The sequence below is a fragment of the Dermacentor variabilis genome, chromosome 3 (assembly GCF_050947875.1).
Source record: "Dermacentor variabilis isolate Ectoservices chromosome 3, ASM5094787v1, whole genome shotgun sequence".
In the NCBI taxonomy this organism is placed as follows: Eukaryota; Metazoa; Arthropoda; class Arachnida; order Ixodida; family Ixodidae; genus Dermacentor; species Dermacentor variabilis.
In genome coordinates this window covers 146380833-146399462 of record NC_134570.1, presented here as the reverse complement: position 1 = coordinate 146399462, position 18630 = coordinate 146380833, and the positions used below count along the sequence as shown (strand labels likewise).

Below are 18630 nucleotides of genomic sequence, written 5' to 3'. Positions count from 1 at the left end.
GCCTCGTGTAAGGCCGGCTGCCTGTGAAAAAAAATCTGGAAAAAAAAATTGTGGACCGTGCACGAGGAAATACCATAGTTTCTGTGTTGCAGACTCAATGAAATCAATACTTCTGCTGCTTTGAAAATGCCACCTTGATATGTAGTTGATCTTTTTACCGATTGAAAATTTTTGCATTAGACTGGCAAAAACACTTCATGGATTAGTGTGCTGGATTTGTAATGCTGTTTTATAAAGATTTTTGCTAGAAAATAAGTGTCGAAATTTTTAGTGATGGGCACCTTTTGTCTGTGTGGAAAATGATGTCAGCAGTGTTGCACTTTGTAGCTTGTCTGTAGTTGAACAGTCCGGCTGTAGGGCAGGTTGCCTGTAACGGGTTGATCTGGGGCAGCATTCTTACTGCGGAACAAACCTGCAGGATTGACCACTGGGACACGGAGAAAGAGCGGCTCCTGTTCCTGACTGACTACAGCCTAATCGTGCTCAAGTATGACTTCATCACCCTCAAGCTTCTCGAGTACCGGCGGCTGCACCTCAAGACGTTTGACGTGGTGCAAGTGGGCCTGCTTACCTACCCAAACAAGTCATTCATGCCGTGAGTGTCTGGTGCACAATTTTTCACAGGGGAATCATTGTCCCGATGCAATGTAACACCACAGGGTATGAGAGATCCTGTGATATGCCAACTGAGGTGGAACTGTTTACTCAATTGCGAAGTATATATACATACATATACATATATATATATATATATATATATATATATATATATATATATAGGGTGTACCAGTTAACTTGGACCAAGATATTAAAAATACCCAAGAGCTCTACAGAAATTGTACCAACTGCATAGTAGCCGTAGTCGTATGTACTTATGGCCCGTATTTTTTTCATCATGAAGTATTACTTAATTACTTTTAATTAGTGAAATTCTTCATTATTGCTTGAATCGCAAACATATCAATTACAAAGTTGTAGGCCATCTCAAATAACCTCCGAATCAAGCATTCGTTTAGTGCTCAGCTTTGCCTCATTGGTTTTTCCGAGAAAAAACAAAAGCGCGCGAAACATCCAAAATACGAAATAGATACGCGCTTGCGCGCCGCTATTCAAGCGCTCCCAAGCAAATAGCCACAGATACACGGCTTTACTAGCAGTGGCAGCTGGACACAGGGCTTTACGCTATGTGATGGCCGCAGCATCAAGAGAACACTCCGCTGGCGCATTGATAAGCGTAGTGGAGCCTTGTACAATGCGGCAATGAGAGAATGCAGCCGTATATCTTTCAATGGTTGCTTGTAGGCGCTTGAGTAGTGGCGTGCGAGTGCGCATCTATTTCGTATTTTGCGTTCTTGATAGCCATCTGCGATGTAAACAAAGTGCGTCCAGTGCCAGTAGCTTCGTATGTGCAGTGCTTCCAACGTTTAGTTCACATTGAAGCTAGAGACAGCGCGAAGATCAATTCGGTCATTGCTGCTGCTAATTTGCTAGCGCAGTCGAAGCTTCGCCTTTCGAGCGGAACTGCGACTTTTTTTTTTCTTTTACTGTCTACGTTCGTGACTCACTATTTGCAGTAAAGTTGTAGAGATTGCAATGAAAGTTTCGGAAGTGAGGCATCTCGGATATTACGGACTTCGTATAAAATGTACATATTTTTGTCGGATTATCAGGGTCCATTGTAATAAGAGTCGACTATATATATATATATATATATATATATATATATATATATATATATATATATATATATATATATATATATATATATATATATATAGTCTTCTTGCTATCTGCTCGTTAGCCTATATCTTGTTCTCATTTCCTATCCGTTAATCCCATTTTCTCTAGTCCCTCAGCTCACCACCATCATTCAGGTGTCAAACATAACACTAGACAGATGCACTGCAGTCGGCAGGAATTTCCCCGATTCCTCCTTTGCACTATCTCGTATAGTAAAATACCCACTTACTTTTACTACTACTTTACTACTAGTATACAACTTATACTACTAGATATAGAGAGAAAGTATAATGATACTGGAGGGGTTAGTCTTACAACGGGCTTGGCTTTCTGCGTCAAGCAAAATGGTGAGGTATGAAAGAAAGGGAGTTAGAGAAAAACAAAGCACATACAAGTGCATGCAATATGCCCACCAACACAGCAGTTATTTTACAGAATCTTATTGGGGGCTGTATCCCAGAGGAATGTTACTACACTCAAACCTCGTTATAACGAAATGGGACATAATGAAATAAAACATGGATATAACAAAAGTAAATGAAATTCCCCTTAAAATCTCCTTAGAAATCCATGTGTTAAAACCTCATTTTAACGAAATAAAACTGCGTGGCCAATGGATATAATGAACTAGATTTGTCTCCGAAACTAAAAAATACCGGACCGTTGCACGCCGAGTACATCGTTTTTGACGACATTCGGAACTTGTTCAGCTCGACAGTTCATAACTCCCACGTCCCCACGTCAAATACGTCGTTGAGCAACATTGGTCTTTGGAACATGCTGCAGCTGAAGTTGCAGGTCGTGTCGCATCTTTACTGCTACTATACTTGTAATGCCATTACCACCACCACTACTAGTAGTGTATGGCCCTGGGATCAGTCTTGATTTCTTGAGATACTTTAATGGGCACTTGTGGCTCACTGCATGAGAGCTTTGGTTTTTGGCTCCCTTTAGATTGCAGAAAGGCTGGATGGGAATTGAACTCATGACCTTGCACTCAGATGTGGAACCCCGTAACCACTAAGAGTCTTTGGCATCAGAGGGTGAGCAATCAGTCTCAGGAGTTCCCGCGTAATCGTGGAGAAAGGGGAACAATGCAAAGCCTTTGGGTCTGTTTTGTTTGCTTGTATTTCTTTTAGAAGAACAACACATCGTAAGCACATTAAGCTTGCATTCTCACAAGCACCGTGTAGGGAAAGGAATGCTGACTAAAATAACTAAGTAGAGCCATATTAGTAGTTTCTGTTTGTCAATGTTATTGTGATCAAATGCTTGGCCAAAACGAGAGGGGTTACGAAGCTGTCTTGGCAGTTTTTTCACCAGTCCCTTGTGATGGCCATAATAGATTTTAGCATTGGGGACGCAGGACCTGTACTCGTTTGTTAAAGGGCAGCTTCAGCTGTATTGTATTTTTTTCTCTTCATGTCTTTCGAGAAACTTTTGCTGCATGTACTGCTCTCTGTCCTGCTAACTTATGCCAGGTAACGCACCTGTCTAACATTTGGTTCCTGTACAAATAAATTTTAAAAGCAGTACCCGTGCGTACACATTGCAGACTTGAATACACCGACTTCTGTGGGCAGCACCTTAGTGTGGGACAGTTTTGTTAGAAAGTGAGTGCAAGGGTCCACTCCAAGAGTGCAATTTGTATAGATGTACTGCAATGGGTAAAGCTGGGCATTTCTGCGATGCAGAAAGACTGGAGTGGAACTATATTATACTCTGTTCCATACATAGCAGTCAATGCTCTGGAAGCTGTAGAGACTTCTTGCGGTGGCTTTGTTCGTACTTATAGTTTGATATTTTTTTACCGCAATTGTGCACAACTGTTCTTTTTTATAGGCTCAGTATTAAATGAAACAAGTTTCAATCCTTAGAAACAAGCACACCGTGGCATACAGCTGCTAATGCGTTGTTTTAGGTCATTTTTATTTTTGTTTTTTGTTTGGGTTCTTTTTATTTGCAACCCGTCGCGAGGGGCCTCACCTGCATGCTCGGGCGAGCGAACGCTGTTGGCGCGCAGCGAAGCATGCACGGAGCGCGCGGAGTTATACATTTGCTTGACCAAACTTCTTGCGTAGCTTCCACAGCGTTGACAGTTATATATGGAACAGGGTATAGTTGTGATGACGTCCCTTGTGCTGAGAAGCTTTTGTGGAACAACAAGTTCTCTGGATTGGCCATTCGTGGCACACTTTTTCTTGCTTGCTGTCGGAAATGCTGCGACGTTGGCCGCTTGTTACCCAAGTGACCCGCATGTTCCGGTCGTCGTGTAGGAAGCTCAGTTCTGTGATGGACACGGTGCGCAATCGGCTGGTGTCCCCGAGGCGTCGGGGTGGCAGTGGCTTGCCCCATGCTGCTGCGCCCCCTGGCCAAGACGTGCTCGCGGGCTGCGGCGATTTCGAGGCAGAGGAGGCCACACCACTCTTTCCTGCTGCTTCTGCTCTCTCCTCCTCTTCTTCTCCTAACAGGTCTTTTACTTCTCCTTCTCTCACTGTCCTCTCTCTCACCACTATGTGTGTGTGTGCCCTTGTACCGAAATAGACTTGGGGAAGTCTGAGCAAATTTCAGCAGATGGGCTCTCATTTTGGTGCTGAATGGGTGAAATCACACCCACGTATACTGAATTTGCAAAAAAAAAGTTTTCATGAGGTTCATGTAGTGAGTAATTCGATCTAGACGTGTCGTGAAATTTGACTGCTAGAAACTCTTCACTTTATTTTCTGTGATTTCTTTTTGACACAAACTGCAGCCGCCGGAAACGAAAGTGTGCGCATTACTTAGCCATAAATTGACCCGTTTCATTCTGTGAGCACTGTACATAATTATCTTGCAGATAAATTCGTGGGTATATTTACTCAGTCTTCACTGCATAGTTATCACAAAAGGTACAAGTAATACAGATGTTGAACTTCTGTTTATTAATGGTTGCTTTCAGATGGTGTGAGAAAGAAACCATTTTCTCCCTGTACCCTTTTCTTCCTTTCACCTCAATTTGCTTTCACTTAAGCCTTTCCTTTTCTTCTATTGTGCGGTGTCTGTCGGAGGCTCATGCTACCTTTTTCTGAACTCGTGCATGTACGGTGAGGCCTCAGTTTGAAAACAGTAGCAGCACAGAAATTATGGCCAGTGCAGACGGAACGATTGGCAGGCCACATTAGCCCGACACTGGACGTCATCGGCTGAGTATAATTGGACTTGCAATGGCCTCATTTCTAGGACTACATTAAAAGGCTTGTATATTTAGTTGGAAACTTTGTTCTCTTGTGTCTTTATAAAGCTACAGTCTGTTTCATTTGGAACCAAGTTTTTTATTACTCAGAAACACTACAAAAGAATTATAAAGGATGGTAATAAATTGAATGGCTTACTGCTGACCTGCAACCAAATGTTAACTGCGCTCTGTGCACTGAATAATTACTGCAGCAATAGAGGGGCAACATGAATATATTCGGTGCAGCCATTAACAGCAGTAGCTCTGTACCTGCTTGGCCTCTGTGATGACTTGTGCATACTGTGAGGTGCCAGAAACACGAGCATACATTCTGCGTGTGTCCCGCGTACGCGCAAGAACGACAGCAACTTGTCTCTTCCGTTGCAAAGATCCATAAGAGGCCGCTATCAGATGAGTTTCTTTTAGGTCCTTGGCCTTATGCAAGCAGCGCAGCCCTGGTAACAAGTGCTGCTATAGCTTTTCTCCAAGCCGCTGGGCTGGACGCACGGCTTTAAAGATGCTACAACTCTGTGAATTTGTATATGCACCTCTATTCCTTATACTATCATCATCATCATTCATCAGCCCTTTCCCTCCCCGTCCCTTTTCCCCAGTGTAGAGTAGCAGGCCAGAGCAAGTTATAGCTCAGGCCGACCTCTTTGCCTTTCTGTAAAAAAATTTGTCTCTCTGTTTCTATGGCTCATTCTTAGCAGGAAGGTTTAGCTCGGGTGCTCCTATCTAAATACATGTAAAATGAGAATTCTTTTTTCTCGGCAACCACTGCACCAAATTTGATGAGATTTGTTGCATTTAAAAGGAAACCTTAAAATCTAGTGACTGTTGGTTTCGAATTTTCGATTTAGCTCTTCAATCTTTTATTGAAAATTGACGAAAATCGAAAATTTTCAGAAAACGAAAATATCAAGAATAAAACTGTGTAACTCAGCAATGAAAAATGATATCACAATTCCGTGAATTGCAGCTAATAGTACATCTAAAGTGGACAAAATTGATATGCCACACATGAATCTAAAAAAATTTATTTATATGGAAATACAGCTTTCGCAGAACCCTTGTACACGACGTAACAATTTCACGTAAGATATAAAATAGCATATTGAATTTGTCCGCTTTTAATGATCTAATGGGTTCCATTTACAGAACCACAATATCTTTTCTTGATGCAGAGCTATTAATTTGTAAACTTCGTGCTTCTATTATTTTCAAACTTGCAAATTTTTGAAAATCTTTTTAACAAAATTCAGGCTCTAAACCGAAATTCCGCTTCCAACAGTCACTACAATTTAACTTTCTCTCTCAAGTGCAACACATTTCATTAATATTGGTCCAGGGATTATCTCAGAATAACATTTTTTGCATTTTACATGTATTTAAATAGGTCACGTTGAAGTTGGGCCCGAGCTAAAGCTTCCTCTTAAGACTGTTCACTGTGATCACCTTGTCATCATGGCAACCTCATGCATAGACTAGCTTCATGGCGAAATGGCTTCTGCTATTGATGGTGGCACCAAGCATTTGCTCTGGTAGGGCTTTGCAATTCTTTTCCATAAATTACCTTTTAGCAGTAGATGACTGTGGTATAGATGGTATGCCGTTGTAATTCTCTGTTATGTAATGGCTTTCTTTACAAGATGGACTCGAATGTTCCCTTCGCTTAAAGTTGTCTTGAGGTCCAGTTGCTTTGGAAAGCAGCCAGGGGTTGCCCATTTATGATGTCTTTTACTACAAAGGTACTTCTTACGACATTGAACATAACACCCAGGCTTGTTTTAATAGTGACATATGCATTAGGCTAGCAAGAAAATGCTTGCATTGGTGTGATGTCCACATCACACTCTGCAATCTGCTCCAACAATGGCTCTTTGAGACGTATGGAAAGCATTTTGAACAGAGCACCAAGAGGAAGAGAGAATAAACATACCAATGGCTCTGTGTTGGCACCATGGTGTTGCTCAAACAGGTCAGGAAGTGATACGCAAGAACTGCTTTTTTATAATGTGCAGCCCAACTTCACCGCGGTGTGGCCAAGTTTCAAGCTTGTGTCAGGTTTCTGCATGGCCTCTGAGATTGTATCATTCGAGTGCAGCAGCAGAGTTTCATTTCACAATCTCAATGACCAATCCTTTAGCTTACTGCGCTGTCCCTGCTTCTCCTCAGACAAGGGAAACACACTGCACGTGAGCTTGCGTGAATGAAAAATCTCAGTTTGTTCTACTGAAATCGATTTCGGGCATCAGAAGGTATGCATGTCCAAGAGCTGGCGCCAAACAGAACAGTTCACCTCAGCTTACCAGGGCAGTGATGCTGCAAGGCTGCTGGTGCTGGAAGTGCATTGGTGACGTGGCTGCCATTATGTAGACATCACCTGTTCCTTGTCACTACTGTTACTTCTTTGCAACTGTTGAAGAAACATCTAGGCAGCCCTAACACAGCTAACTGAAGCAACTATGGAGGTTGTGCAAGGCAGCCAGTTGTGTGGCGGAACTCATGGATTGGAATATGTTCATGTTGTGAGCTGAAAGAACCCATAACAGCTACTGCTATAAAAACACTACCAGCTGCAGTGCTGAAATCACCCCATTTGTTACCTAGGTTACCAGTGCCACTGGTCAAAGTTTGTGACAGTAAACTGCTGCTTGAGCATTCTTCATATGCTCCATTTGATGGCACTAAGATTTAAGGGGGCCTAGTTAGGTTTATGCAGGGCAGACACAGAAAATATGTTGCTGTATCTCGTTTTGTTTTAGCATTGGTGTATTATGCATTGAAATATTTATAACAAGCTAGTCAAGCTCCCTCTTTTAAAGCAACACTCAAGAGCAAAATAACTGGAGCTGTAATAGCAAAGTACCCTTGTACAATACCAAAAATACAACTCTTACTGGGACTGAGGTCCTTGGTAGTGCATGAAAGACTCAAACGTGACAGACATGTGGCAGCACTGCCTTGAAGTTCCTGCTCTGCCTTGAAGATCCTGCACCAGCTTGCCATGGCATCGTAGGTTTTGATGGCCTCTGTTCGGGCCTAGTTAAATATTCATTGGTATAGACGGACAACATTGTATTCTAAACAATGTAAAGACTGATCATAGCAAGTTTCAAGAACTTTCACTGAACCGGAAAGGCCCAAATATGAAAAACAAATATTTTGAAATTTATGATGTCAGACTGACGTACTGGCACTGGTGTTTCGATGTGAAATTGAAAAAAAAAAAATGAGACTCTGAGCTTCATCTTTTAGTCTTGCCATGAAATCAGCCAGAATAGAGTTTTGAAAGAAATTTTTTATCACTTTAAAGGTATTTAGTGTTTCTCTTTCTCTAAATTCCCATTCAAGTGTCGGTGCAAACGCAATGTAATACTTTTGATACAAGCTTCACACGAACCGTAAAATAAGATGTATCATCCAAAAATCGTATTATCCGAAAGGAGCGCCAAAATGTGTGAAAATAAGTGTGTACTCGCTGACAAACTCAATAGCAAAGGTTCGTGTGGCGTCAAGTGATACTGCTCCGCATAACATGTTATGTGGAATACCACTGCTAAATGCCACGTGAACCACAACCAACGCACTTTTATTCACCTACATTGAAATAGCTGATCAGATTGCGCTGATATTTTTAATGTCTGTAATAAAGTCTTCTGGAAGTGAATAATACTAGCTCTCCCGTAATCGAGAGTAGATGTAAGCATGAAATGGCTACCGGCAAAGCAGATTGGTTTGAGATGATACTAGCCACAATCTTAAAATTGGTGTGGTGCATGTTTGCAACAGCACATCACACCACACCATGCCATACTGCGCACTGGTCCGTATAGACACAATAGTTTCCTGTCATGCATAGAGCCTCATTGCAAGTCCTGTCTTGGTCAAACAGCCATCTGCCGTGCGCTGGACGCTACCGGCTTGGATACTGCTGGATGCTACCAGCGCTGCCGGCACGCTGAATGCTTCGCAGACCTCACGCACCGCTGGCATTGAAAAGAGCGCAGGCAGCTCTGTCTCAGCGCCAAAAGATGACAATCAAGTGTATAGTGGCCTGTATCTGCCTTTTGAAGGTCGCTACAGTCGATCCCGGATATATCGAACCTGGATGTATCGAATTATTGCCTATATCGAACAGTTTAAAAATCCCCTTGGCAATCCCATGCAAAAGTATAGCGCTATTGTTCGCGTGTATAGAACTCCCGTGCGCCGGCATATCAATGTATCGAACTCCGTGCTGAGCTGCGCCCAGTAAGTGCGCTTCTCCCACGATACCCCACCCCTGCGAGTGCGCTTCTCCCACCATACCCCATCCCTGCAAATGCGCTTCTCCCATCGCATTCCACCCCCGCAAGTGTGCTTCTCCTCACGAAGCTCTCGCGATGTTCCCGCGATCACACGCGCGCCGCCCCGCACTCTGAGAAAGGGGCATGTGAGTAAAAGGCACGTGACGAGGAGCATTTGGAGTGCGATTGGGTGTGAAAGGGAAGCGGGAGGGAGGAACCACGCTGACCGCAGGCACCTGTTTCCTGTGTTTTGGTAGGCTGACACCACTGGTGCAGCCAGACGAACGAGGTCAGTGCAGCTTGGGCTTGTGGTAGTGCGGAGACGCGAAGCAGTGCGTCTTTCGATTCGCTTTGTTCCTTTTATTCATGAGGCCAATGCGAAGGCTTGAGACTCGTGTGGTGCAGTGCATTTTTCTTTCCACTTTTGGCATGTGTTCCGGAGCCATGGCTGCGAAAAAACGCAAGAATTTGGATTTTCAACAAAGGCGGACATCATTCGACAGATGGAGACTGGCGAGAAAAAGTCGTCGGTTGCCGCGGAATTTAGAATTCCTCACAACACCCTGAGTACGATCCTCAAGAACAAAGCCGATGTTAAGCTGAAGGCAGTGCAGTCCAATCGCCCTGGAGCATGTCGTGTGCGCGTCCCAACCTTTGTTGTTAAAGAAGTGTTTGACATGCATATCTTATATTTCGAATTATCTATATATCGAACTATTTCGCGATCCCCTTCGAGTTTGATATATCCGGGATCGACAGTATTGGAAATGACAAATAAAACTTCAGCATACTGGAAGTAATGCCTCCATGACTGCTGAGGATTCAGTCGAAACCTCAGCAGTCATGGAGGCATTACGGAATCAGGGTGTAGATGAGCCATATGTAAAAATACTGGAAGATATCTATAGCGGCTCCACAGCCACCGTAGTCCTCCATAAAGCAAGCAACAAAATCCCAATAAAGAAAGGCGTCAGGCAGGGAGATACGATATCTCCAATGCTATTCACAGCGTGTTTACAGGAGGTATTCAGAGACCTGGATTGGGAAGAATTGGGGATAAAAGTTAATGGAGAATACCTTAGTAACTTGCGATTCGCTGATGATATTGCCTTGCTTAGTAACTCAGGGGACCAACTGCAATGCATGTTCACTGACCTAGAGAGGCAAAGCCGAAGGGTGGGTCTAAAAATTAATCTGCAGAAAACTAAATTAATGTTTAACAGTCTCGGAAGGGAACAGCAGTTTTCAATAGGTAGTGAGGCATTGGAAGTGGTAAGGGAATACATCTACTTAGGACAGGTAGTGACTGCGGATCCGGATCATGAGACTGAAATAATCAGAAGAATAAGAATGGGATGGGGTGCGTTTGGCAGGCATTCTCAGATCATGAACAGCAGGTTGCCATTATCCCTCAACAGAAAAGTGTATGATAGCTGTGTCTTACCAGTACTCACCTACGGGGCAGAAACCTGGAGGCTTACGAAAAGGGTTCTACTCAAATTGAGGACGACACAACGAGCTATGGAAAGAAGAATGATAGGCGTAACATTAAGGGATAAGAAAAGAGCAGATTGGGTGAGGGAACAAACGCGAGTTAATGACATCTTAGTTGAAATCAAGAAAAAGAAATGGGGGGGGGGGGGCAGGACATGTAATGAGGAGGGAAGATAACCGATGGTCATTAAGGGTTACGGACTGGATCCCAAGGGAAGGGAAGCGTAGCAGAGGGCGGCAGAAAGTTGGGTGGGCGGATGAGATTAAGAAGTTTGCAGGGATGGCATGGCCACAATTAGTACATGACCGGGGTTGTTGGAGAAGTATGGGAGAGGCCTTTGCCCTGCAGTGGGCGTAACCAGGCTGATGATGATGATGATACTGGAAGTTGCAGCTTGATTGATATCGTAAACAAACATTTGGAAGGACTCAGAAGCAATATTTTTATGACTTGTTTGGGAAGTAAGTAGCATATGGAATGCAATCTTAACTGATTGCCCAGATGATCACATTTTGTTCTCGCAACTTGCCTGGATGTTCTCGTTTGAGTTCCCGGATAACGGCTCTGGCTTTTGCTTCAAGGTCACTTGAAGGTAGCCAACATGAGCGCTAAAAGCATTTCATGCTTAAAAAAGCTGTGCCGTTTCCTCACTCAACTGAGAAGTGGCACACTACCAATCGGTATGGCTGCACCAGCGCAACGGTGTTTGACCACCGGCTGTGCACCGCGTTCGTTTTTCCTCCAGCGTGGCTGGGACTCAACACGTTGTTCGTCAGTTATTGGAATGGCATTTAAGCTAGTACCCTGCAATATAAAGCTATGATTTTTAGAAATACCAGTAAAAGCTCACTTCTGCAGTTTTTCTCCTATTTCAGGTGAAAACATGATCGCAGTAACTGTATAAAAATACATTGCTCCTATGGGACATTGGCCAGAAAAAGGAGGAAAAAAACGTATTATCCTGAAAAATATATTAAGCTGAATTGTATTAACTAGGCTCTACTGTAGGGAGATACACCAGTTCCAGGTACTCCGAGGCAAGACAAGGGAACATTGTGACTTTTCTTTCTTCCCACAGTTGGCCTTCTCTTTTGCTGGTTTCAGTAGCGCAGTGCATAGGGTGAAGTTATTAACGTGTCGGCATTCACTGGCTAGTTTGCATTTGCCAGTTCACCAAAGGCAATCGAGAAAGCTTTGCCCTTGCTTTGCCTTGCAGTCCCCGCAACCAGGAAGGAGTCCGTTGCATGTGGGACCAGGGCACCCAGCTGCCTGTCCTTAAGGTACGTGTCTATTGATCGCTTTCTGTTGCAGTGCTAGAAGAAGCTGACAGCAAACTAGCTTTGCGACCAGCTCCCGTTTCCCACTCCAAACACCAGTGCTTTCAGTAGCTTTTTCATGCACAGAACTTTGCACGTGCGAGAAATCTAGACACTTATTGTCGAAATGGTGAAAGGGAAATTGGTAAGGCAGCCTGGTTGGTCTCATACTAGGAAAATGAGCAGCGCTAATGGACAAGTAGATAATGTGATAGATAGTGCTGCGCTTATGTGCATATTGTCGTGCATTGTTTTGCTTTGAATGTCCTGGTTCTTTTGACACTATTTAGTTTCTGTGTAAGAGAGACTTGCGAAAATGATGTTGGATTGAAAATAATAGATGCATTTGACAAAAGGGGAGGTTTGAGGCTGTCAACTCGCAGATTGACTACGCCGAAATGGTTCTATGTGCATTGCTTGCAACCTTACAATACACCTTTTATGTTTCTCAACCAGAAGGAAGTTTTAGGAGTTTTGTGCAGCAACAGTGGTCTCTATGACATTTTTCTATGACAGTGGTCTCTATGACAACGATGGTACAAAGATGACGGATGATGAAAGTCTAGTGACTAAGTTAGAATGATAGTGATGGAACAACCGCAACTGCATCACAATAATGATATGACAACGAATGCATGAGGACTAATGTATGATGACAACACAATTACGACGATGGCACGACCATAGTATGGGGACAATGGGATGTCTACGGGGGCATGTCGGTGATAGTGGGACGACAACTGTGATGACTTGATGGAAACTGTGGCATGACAGCGATGGCATGATGAGAATTGGATGGTGAATCTGGTGTGATGAAAGTGGAAGGACCTCGATGGCATCATGATGGCGTTATGGCAATGAGTGGATATACAGTAGAACCTTGTTGATATGAACCTGTTACGTACGATTTCCTGGCACCAATGTTCCTGATCGAGAACTGAGAAAATGGCCCAATACAGACATGCTTCTTTTTTACCGCTCCATATGTTTCCAGAAAACACAATTTTTTGTCACCAACGTTCAGTGCACCATCAAATTGTGACTGTATGATATGCTTTCCACTGGCGGCATTGCAGGCATCATGTTTCGGTGTCGCCCACTAGCTTGATTTCATTTCCCGTCGCCGTCTCAAAGCACTATGCAATAGGAAAATGTCAATGTGCATCTGTGGTCGCTTGGGCCCCACCGGCTCAACGCGTGTTGGCATTTCATGCGGCAACAATTCCTGCCGAGTGGGCACATCACACCCTCTCGTCAAAATGCCGTGCTCGAAGAAGCTGCTGACTCGCGTCAAATTTGAGGAGCACAAGGCTTGCTGAAGCCACAAAAACGAGAACACGCATCTTGGGCTACAAAGGTCTCATGCTGCTACAATTTGCACACCTCGCATTATATGTCAACCACAGTAAAACCTGTGAATTTTCTTGTGACTCCGGATCTTTCCGTTTTTCCAGTTAGTATGTTTTTTCTCGCATTTTTTTCCATAACAAGGTTTTACCGTATAATGACAGTATGGTGACAATGGTGAGATAATGATAGCATGGTGCAACTTGAATGGTGAAGCTGAAATGATGATCAGGCAAGGTCCGCTGTGACATCACGACTTTGAGCACATATCTAGTGACCCAAGCTATAACTTGGGAGATTAAGTTGGAGCAAAAGGTGTGACAATGACGGCATGATTAGAGTGAGATAGTGAGGCTAGAATGACGACAGTGGAATCACGACAATGGCGTCAGACTGATGGTACGAAAAAAAAAAGAACGCTTGAGTGTATGACAAGAATGGCGTGACAACAATGGGCGGACGAGAGTTGGGTGACAGATAGATTGACGGTACAATGACCACAAGGGCATCATGGCCACAAGCACGCACCTTTAGTGGCAGAAGCTATTGGACAACTTTGGCTACTAGGCCAGCCTAAACAATGTGATGGAGGCAGCGCGACAACAGTTGAATAACAAAGCTCAAACGCCAACGATGCTACGCAAGCGACGGCATCACAACCACAAGCGCTTAGCTAGTGGTCCGAGCTAGCAGACAACATGGGTCAGTGGGTCGGCTTAAGAGTCATGACAGACAGACGGACCAGACGGACAGACAGACGGACGGACAACGGATGGACGTACAGACACAAAAAGGCTGCAAAGAATGCTAAGTGCATTAATAGCAAACTAATGCTTTCATTATTTCCAATAAATTATTATTATTATTATTATTATTATTATTATTATTATTATTATTATTATTATTATTATTATTATTATTATTATTATTCATGTTTCTTCACATGCGTCTTTCCAGTTTCACATAGGAATTCTCAAAAACTGTCTGAGCAATTACTGCTTTACGTCTTTTCTAAACACCAGTGTTCAGGCAATAATTTTATTGTGGTATATAGTGTGGCTATTGTATCATTAAATAAAACTTTAAAAGATAAAAGCACCGAAAATGAGAACATTTCTAGTGGTAATGAAAGGGGTAATGATGGCGTCTGTCTCAGCGTAGCCCAGGAGACAGTTTGACTGTGCCAAAAACATCTATTTCCAGCCTGCCATAGGAATATTTTCAGGCAATAACCATAGCTCACAATTTTTGATTACACTATATACGGGATTCCAAAGTGCACATTTAAAAAAAATATAAAATTGGGCTGAAGATTGCCTGCACGATGCCAACGGATACAAAACCAAACTACCTTCACGGTGTTTGTATGTTTTACTGCACATTGGTGTATTCCGGCAAAGTTGACTTTAAGAATCCGGCCCCCTTAGTGCAATACATTTTAGATCCTTCCCCAATTTTCTTGCTAAAAATTAGATATTTAATTTCTATTTTGGAAGCTTCAATGTACTCTGTACGTTACTTCTGTACTAGGGAACATAGAGAGTGCATGTGCGTTTGATTCAGGGGCATATTAGGATTGGGTAAGTACTATCAAATGAATCAGCATTGTGTTTTGGCAGTTTTTCCGCACCTTGTTTATTTCAATCCGCCAGATAATTCGATCAATTTCGTTGGTCCCATAAGGGTCAGAATAATGGAAGTTGATGTATTTAGGTTTGATTCTATTCACGCACCAAAGCTTCTTTGCTTTCCTAAGGCATACCATTTTGCATCAGGGGATCCAGCGTTTTTTGATGAGCACCACCAGGTGTTCCAGAAATGCTCTGTGGTACTTTGTCTCTTATCCATGCTGGGAGTTCCATAAGATATTGTACAAACGTCGCTTGTTTGATGTCGCGAAACCGATCTGCCGGCCATGTTCTGTGAGCGCCTTGAACCACACTTCTTTGTTTTCGCTTCGCTGCCTTCTTATGTTGTTCGAGTTCTACCTGATAGAGGAAAGCACTAAAATATCTTTATGGAATTGTAACCAACCATGGCTATTACCTATTGTGAACAAACAACGGCCATGCTCAGATGCATAAGAAGCTCTGTGATGGAATACTCCCGCAAGCGAACAACTTCCTAGGGAGTGTGAGCGCTCACATTGGTAGGTGGCCTCATAAACGTTGCAGCATCATGAAAATACAGTAAAACCTCGTTAAACTGTACCCACTTAAACGATAGTTTCATTTTAAAAGTAGTAAAGCCAAATCCCTGACTCAGTGGCCATTTTGTGTCCGCATAAGCCGTACCAGCTTATTGCATACGTATTGGTTAACTCATAGTGTTTCCGCTTTTCATCGCGCAATCACAGCAGTGCTTTGTCCCCATCGGGCGGCCTGTCAGAACAACAAGCCTCAGAGATCAGAACAATGGCCTCCAGCGCCCTGTGCATTTGCGCGTAAAGCCAAATCAACATCATTTCGGCGTTGGGCAAGCAAAGACTCGCGTCATGCCGAAGCTCTGAAAACTCATCATAGAAGAAAAATTAGACATCGTCCGTGCTATTTAACGCCGCACGAAAAAGTCGGTGCTGGCACATGACAGGCATCTACTGTTGACTATGGTGTGTGGCATTTGGAATGCGAAGAATTTGCTCAGCAGTGCTGCTGCAACCGCGAAAAGATGTCGGCTACGAGGTTTGGCTTTTTGCGATCGTTGCCTGTGTTGTTGCCAGACTGTCACCTAACGACAGTGATGAGGATGACACGGAAAGTGACAGCACTAGCGATTCAGGCCCAACGGAAGTAGAACCTGCACGTCATGTCAGTGTCATGAATGCAATCGTCTCGACGAGAACAGCACCCCGCAATGAAAAAGATGCACCACGACTTCAGCAGCACTGCCGCGCCCGCACATGGAGAATATGCAACGCCAACAAGAAGTCTGCCTTGCAAGTGTTTGCCAAGAAGAGGGGGCTGTGTGAACAGGTGGCTTGCAGCTTCAGCAAGTTTGAGGCCGCTGTCATCGCTTCTAGGCCGCCACGGCATCAAATGAAAATGAAAGTAGCAGACTTTTATAGCGTGAAGTGAATGAATATTGCACGTTTTTGCCCTTTCATCGCACCCTCTCTGAGTTCTGTTTCTGACAGGTAAGTGGGCGATCTCATGCTATTTCGGTTGAGCAGTACTACCATTTAGTATATACTTTTTCCATGCTCCGACCAACTATGGTTTAACGAGCTTTCACTGTATGAGGCTTCGTCACAGGGTCTGCAGAATGCGGCAAAAAGTATTTTCACCCATTGTCAATGCTTTACAGTTTTAATGAGGCAGGTTGTAAGTTTTAATGATTTAGCAGAAAGAAATTAAATTTGCAAAACAATGTATAACACCGCATTATGTTGACCCTGGGTAGAGAATTGCCCTCACCGATACTGTGTTGGCCAGTACCCGTCCTACTGTGCACAACAGTTCATTAGACTATCATTCTCACTGCCTTGCACTTTTGATAAAACTGAGGCAATATATATATATATATATATATATATATATATATATATATCTTGCTAATTGTGAGTATGAAAATTGATGTTTCTTGGCTAGCTTGGATTAGAATGACATCATATTTCTACCTTGAAATAAAGAAAGGAATCCAAATTTGTAGATGTGTAAGGATATTCGAAGTATCTAGTACAAATCAAACAGACCTTGGTATTCAATACGTATTTGATTTGAGAGTTCACTATTCGAAATTGTCGAGTATTTGTTTCATTTGAATACTACACCAGGAAAAATAAATGTCTTGGCAGTCTACAGTGAAAAAGACTGATGCAAGTAGGGTCACTTACGAATGGTGCTGCTGCAGGTTTTTGTGCAGACACACCAGTTCCTGACCAAACAAATTAAGGAAATCACTCATGTAATATGGTTTCCAGTTGTTATATAAGCATGTCCCGCTTTAAGCAGCCCACAAATTTACTGTCTCGATTTAGGCTAAGCAAATTATCATTTTTGTTTGGTATCACCACATTTGGATTCCTTAAAAACAATTGATGCGCTGTGCTATTACACATAGTGCTTTGAACTAGCACTATACTCTATTGTGCGCAAGTGGTTACATGCTCTTTTTTTTGTTTCATTACTGTCTATCTCATTGTCATATTTCACCGCATACAATCACCTTTCCTTTGTTTCTCTTTTACAAAGCTTCGCACTTGAGCTGCAATCCGGTTGGTAATGGCATCTGATGTGTCAAATAACATAAATAAACCTTTTGTTGTCCAACAGACTCCACGAAATGTGTGTTTAGAAGATTAAAATATTGATATTCATTTCACTATCCAACGATTGCCTTTGTAGAATACATTTGAAACTCAATTTATCGAAGTGATGACTATGCTAAAATTATTTTGCTAAATCGGGAAATTTGTAAAATCGATAAAGGAATTTTTTGCTCCTGCGAAATCTAAAATTGTAATGTAGCCAAACGCAAAAGCTACTGCGGCATTGTATTTAGTACTGGTAATCCAGTCACCTTTCGCACGAACCATGAAATAATGGAAGCAAGCACCGCCGCCCCTACCGAGGTGGAGTTCCGTCCGCTGTTTCGTGCATGGGCGCGGCGTACAGCCTCATCAATCAAAATAAAGCTAGGGCCATGACTGGGGCGCCTAGATGGTCTAACGCAATAGATTTAGAGCACACACTTGAAGATAAAGCCTGTCTGTGTCAAAATTAGAAAGAAACCACGGCCTTTCTTTACTCACTTAATTGAGGAAAAACTTCATTAAATCGATTTCGGCGAAGTTAGTCTCGTTAATTCAGGTTGATGACAACATCGTACCCTGTGGGTACCTGCCGGGGAATGGAAACTTCTTCATTAGATCGGGAACTTCGTAAAACCTGGTTTAATTAGATTGAGTTTTGACTGCATTCCTAACAGATTCATTCAGAAAACTTCACTCTTCAAACACCCTCTAGGTTTGTAATCCGTCACATTCCGTAACTGAAATAATGTGACGTTGTGATGGTAAAGAAAGAGGCAGGGTCGAAACAGTGAGTCACGAATCTAGTTATTGGGCGAACTTGTGCCCAAAGATCAAACAGCACACAAAGCATCAGAACGGTGATACAGTCATTGGTCATAGAAATCTGATCCATGGGTCCAGTCTGCTTGTTATACAATAATTGCAATGTATTCGCGAATAATCGTTTCAGCTTGCTTCCATTCGAGAATGTACAA

General features: G+C 42.9%; 1 protein-coding gene across 2 annotated transcripts in view; it reads left to right on the top strand.

Moving 5' to 3' along the window:
- Nucleotides 1-18630, top strand: part of LOC142576376 (tumor protein p63-regulated gene 1-like protein) — a 45416-nt gene that overhangs the window by 11803 nt on the left and 14983 nt on the right. The window contains exons 4-6 of one of the 2 annotated variants that reach the window (XM_075686481.1): nt 419-595; nt 4017-4211; nt 11958-12021. In XM_075686481.1, coding sequence (XP_075542596.1) covers nt 419-595; nt 4017-4211; nt 11958-12021 — 436 coding nt within the window. The remainder of the gene's footprint in view (nt 1-418; nt 596-4016; nt 4212-11957; nt 12022-18630) is intronic. The other variant, XM_075686482.1, reaches the window with a different exon arrangement.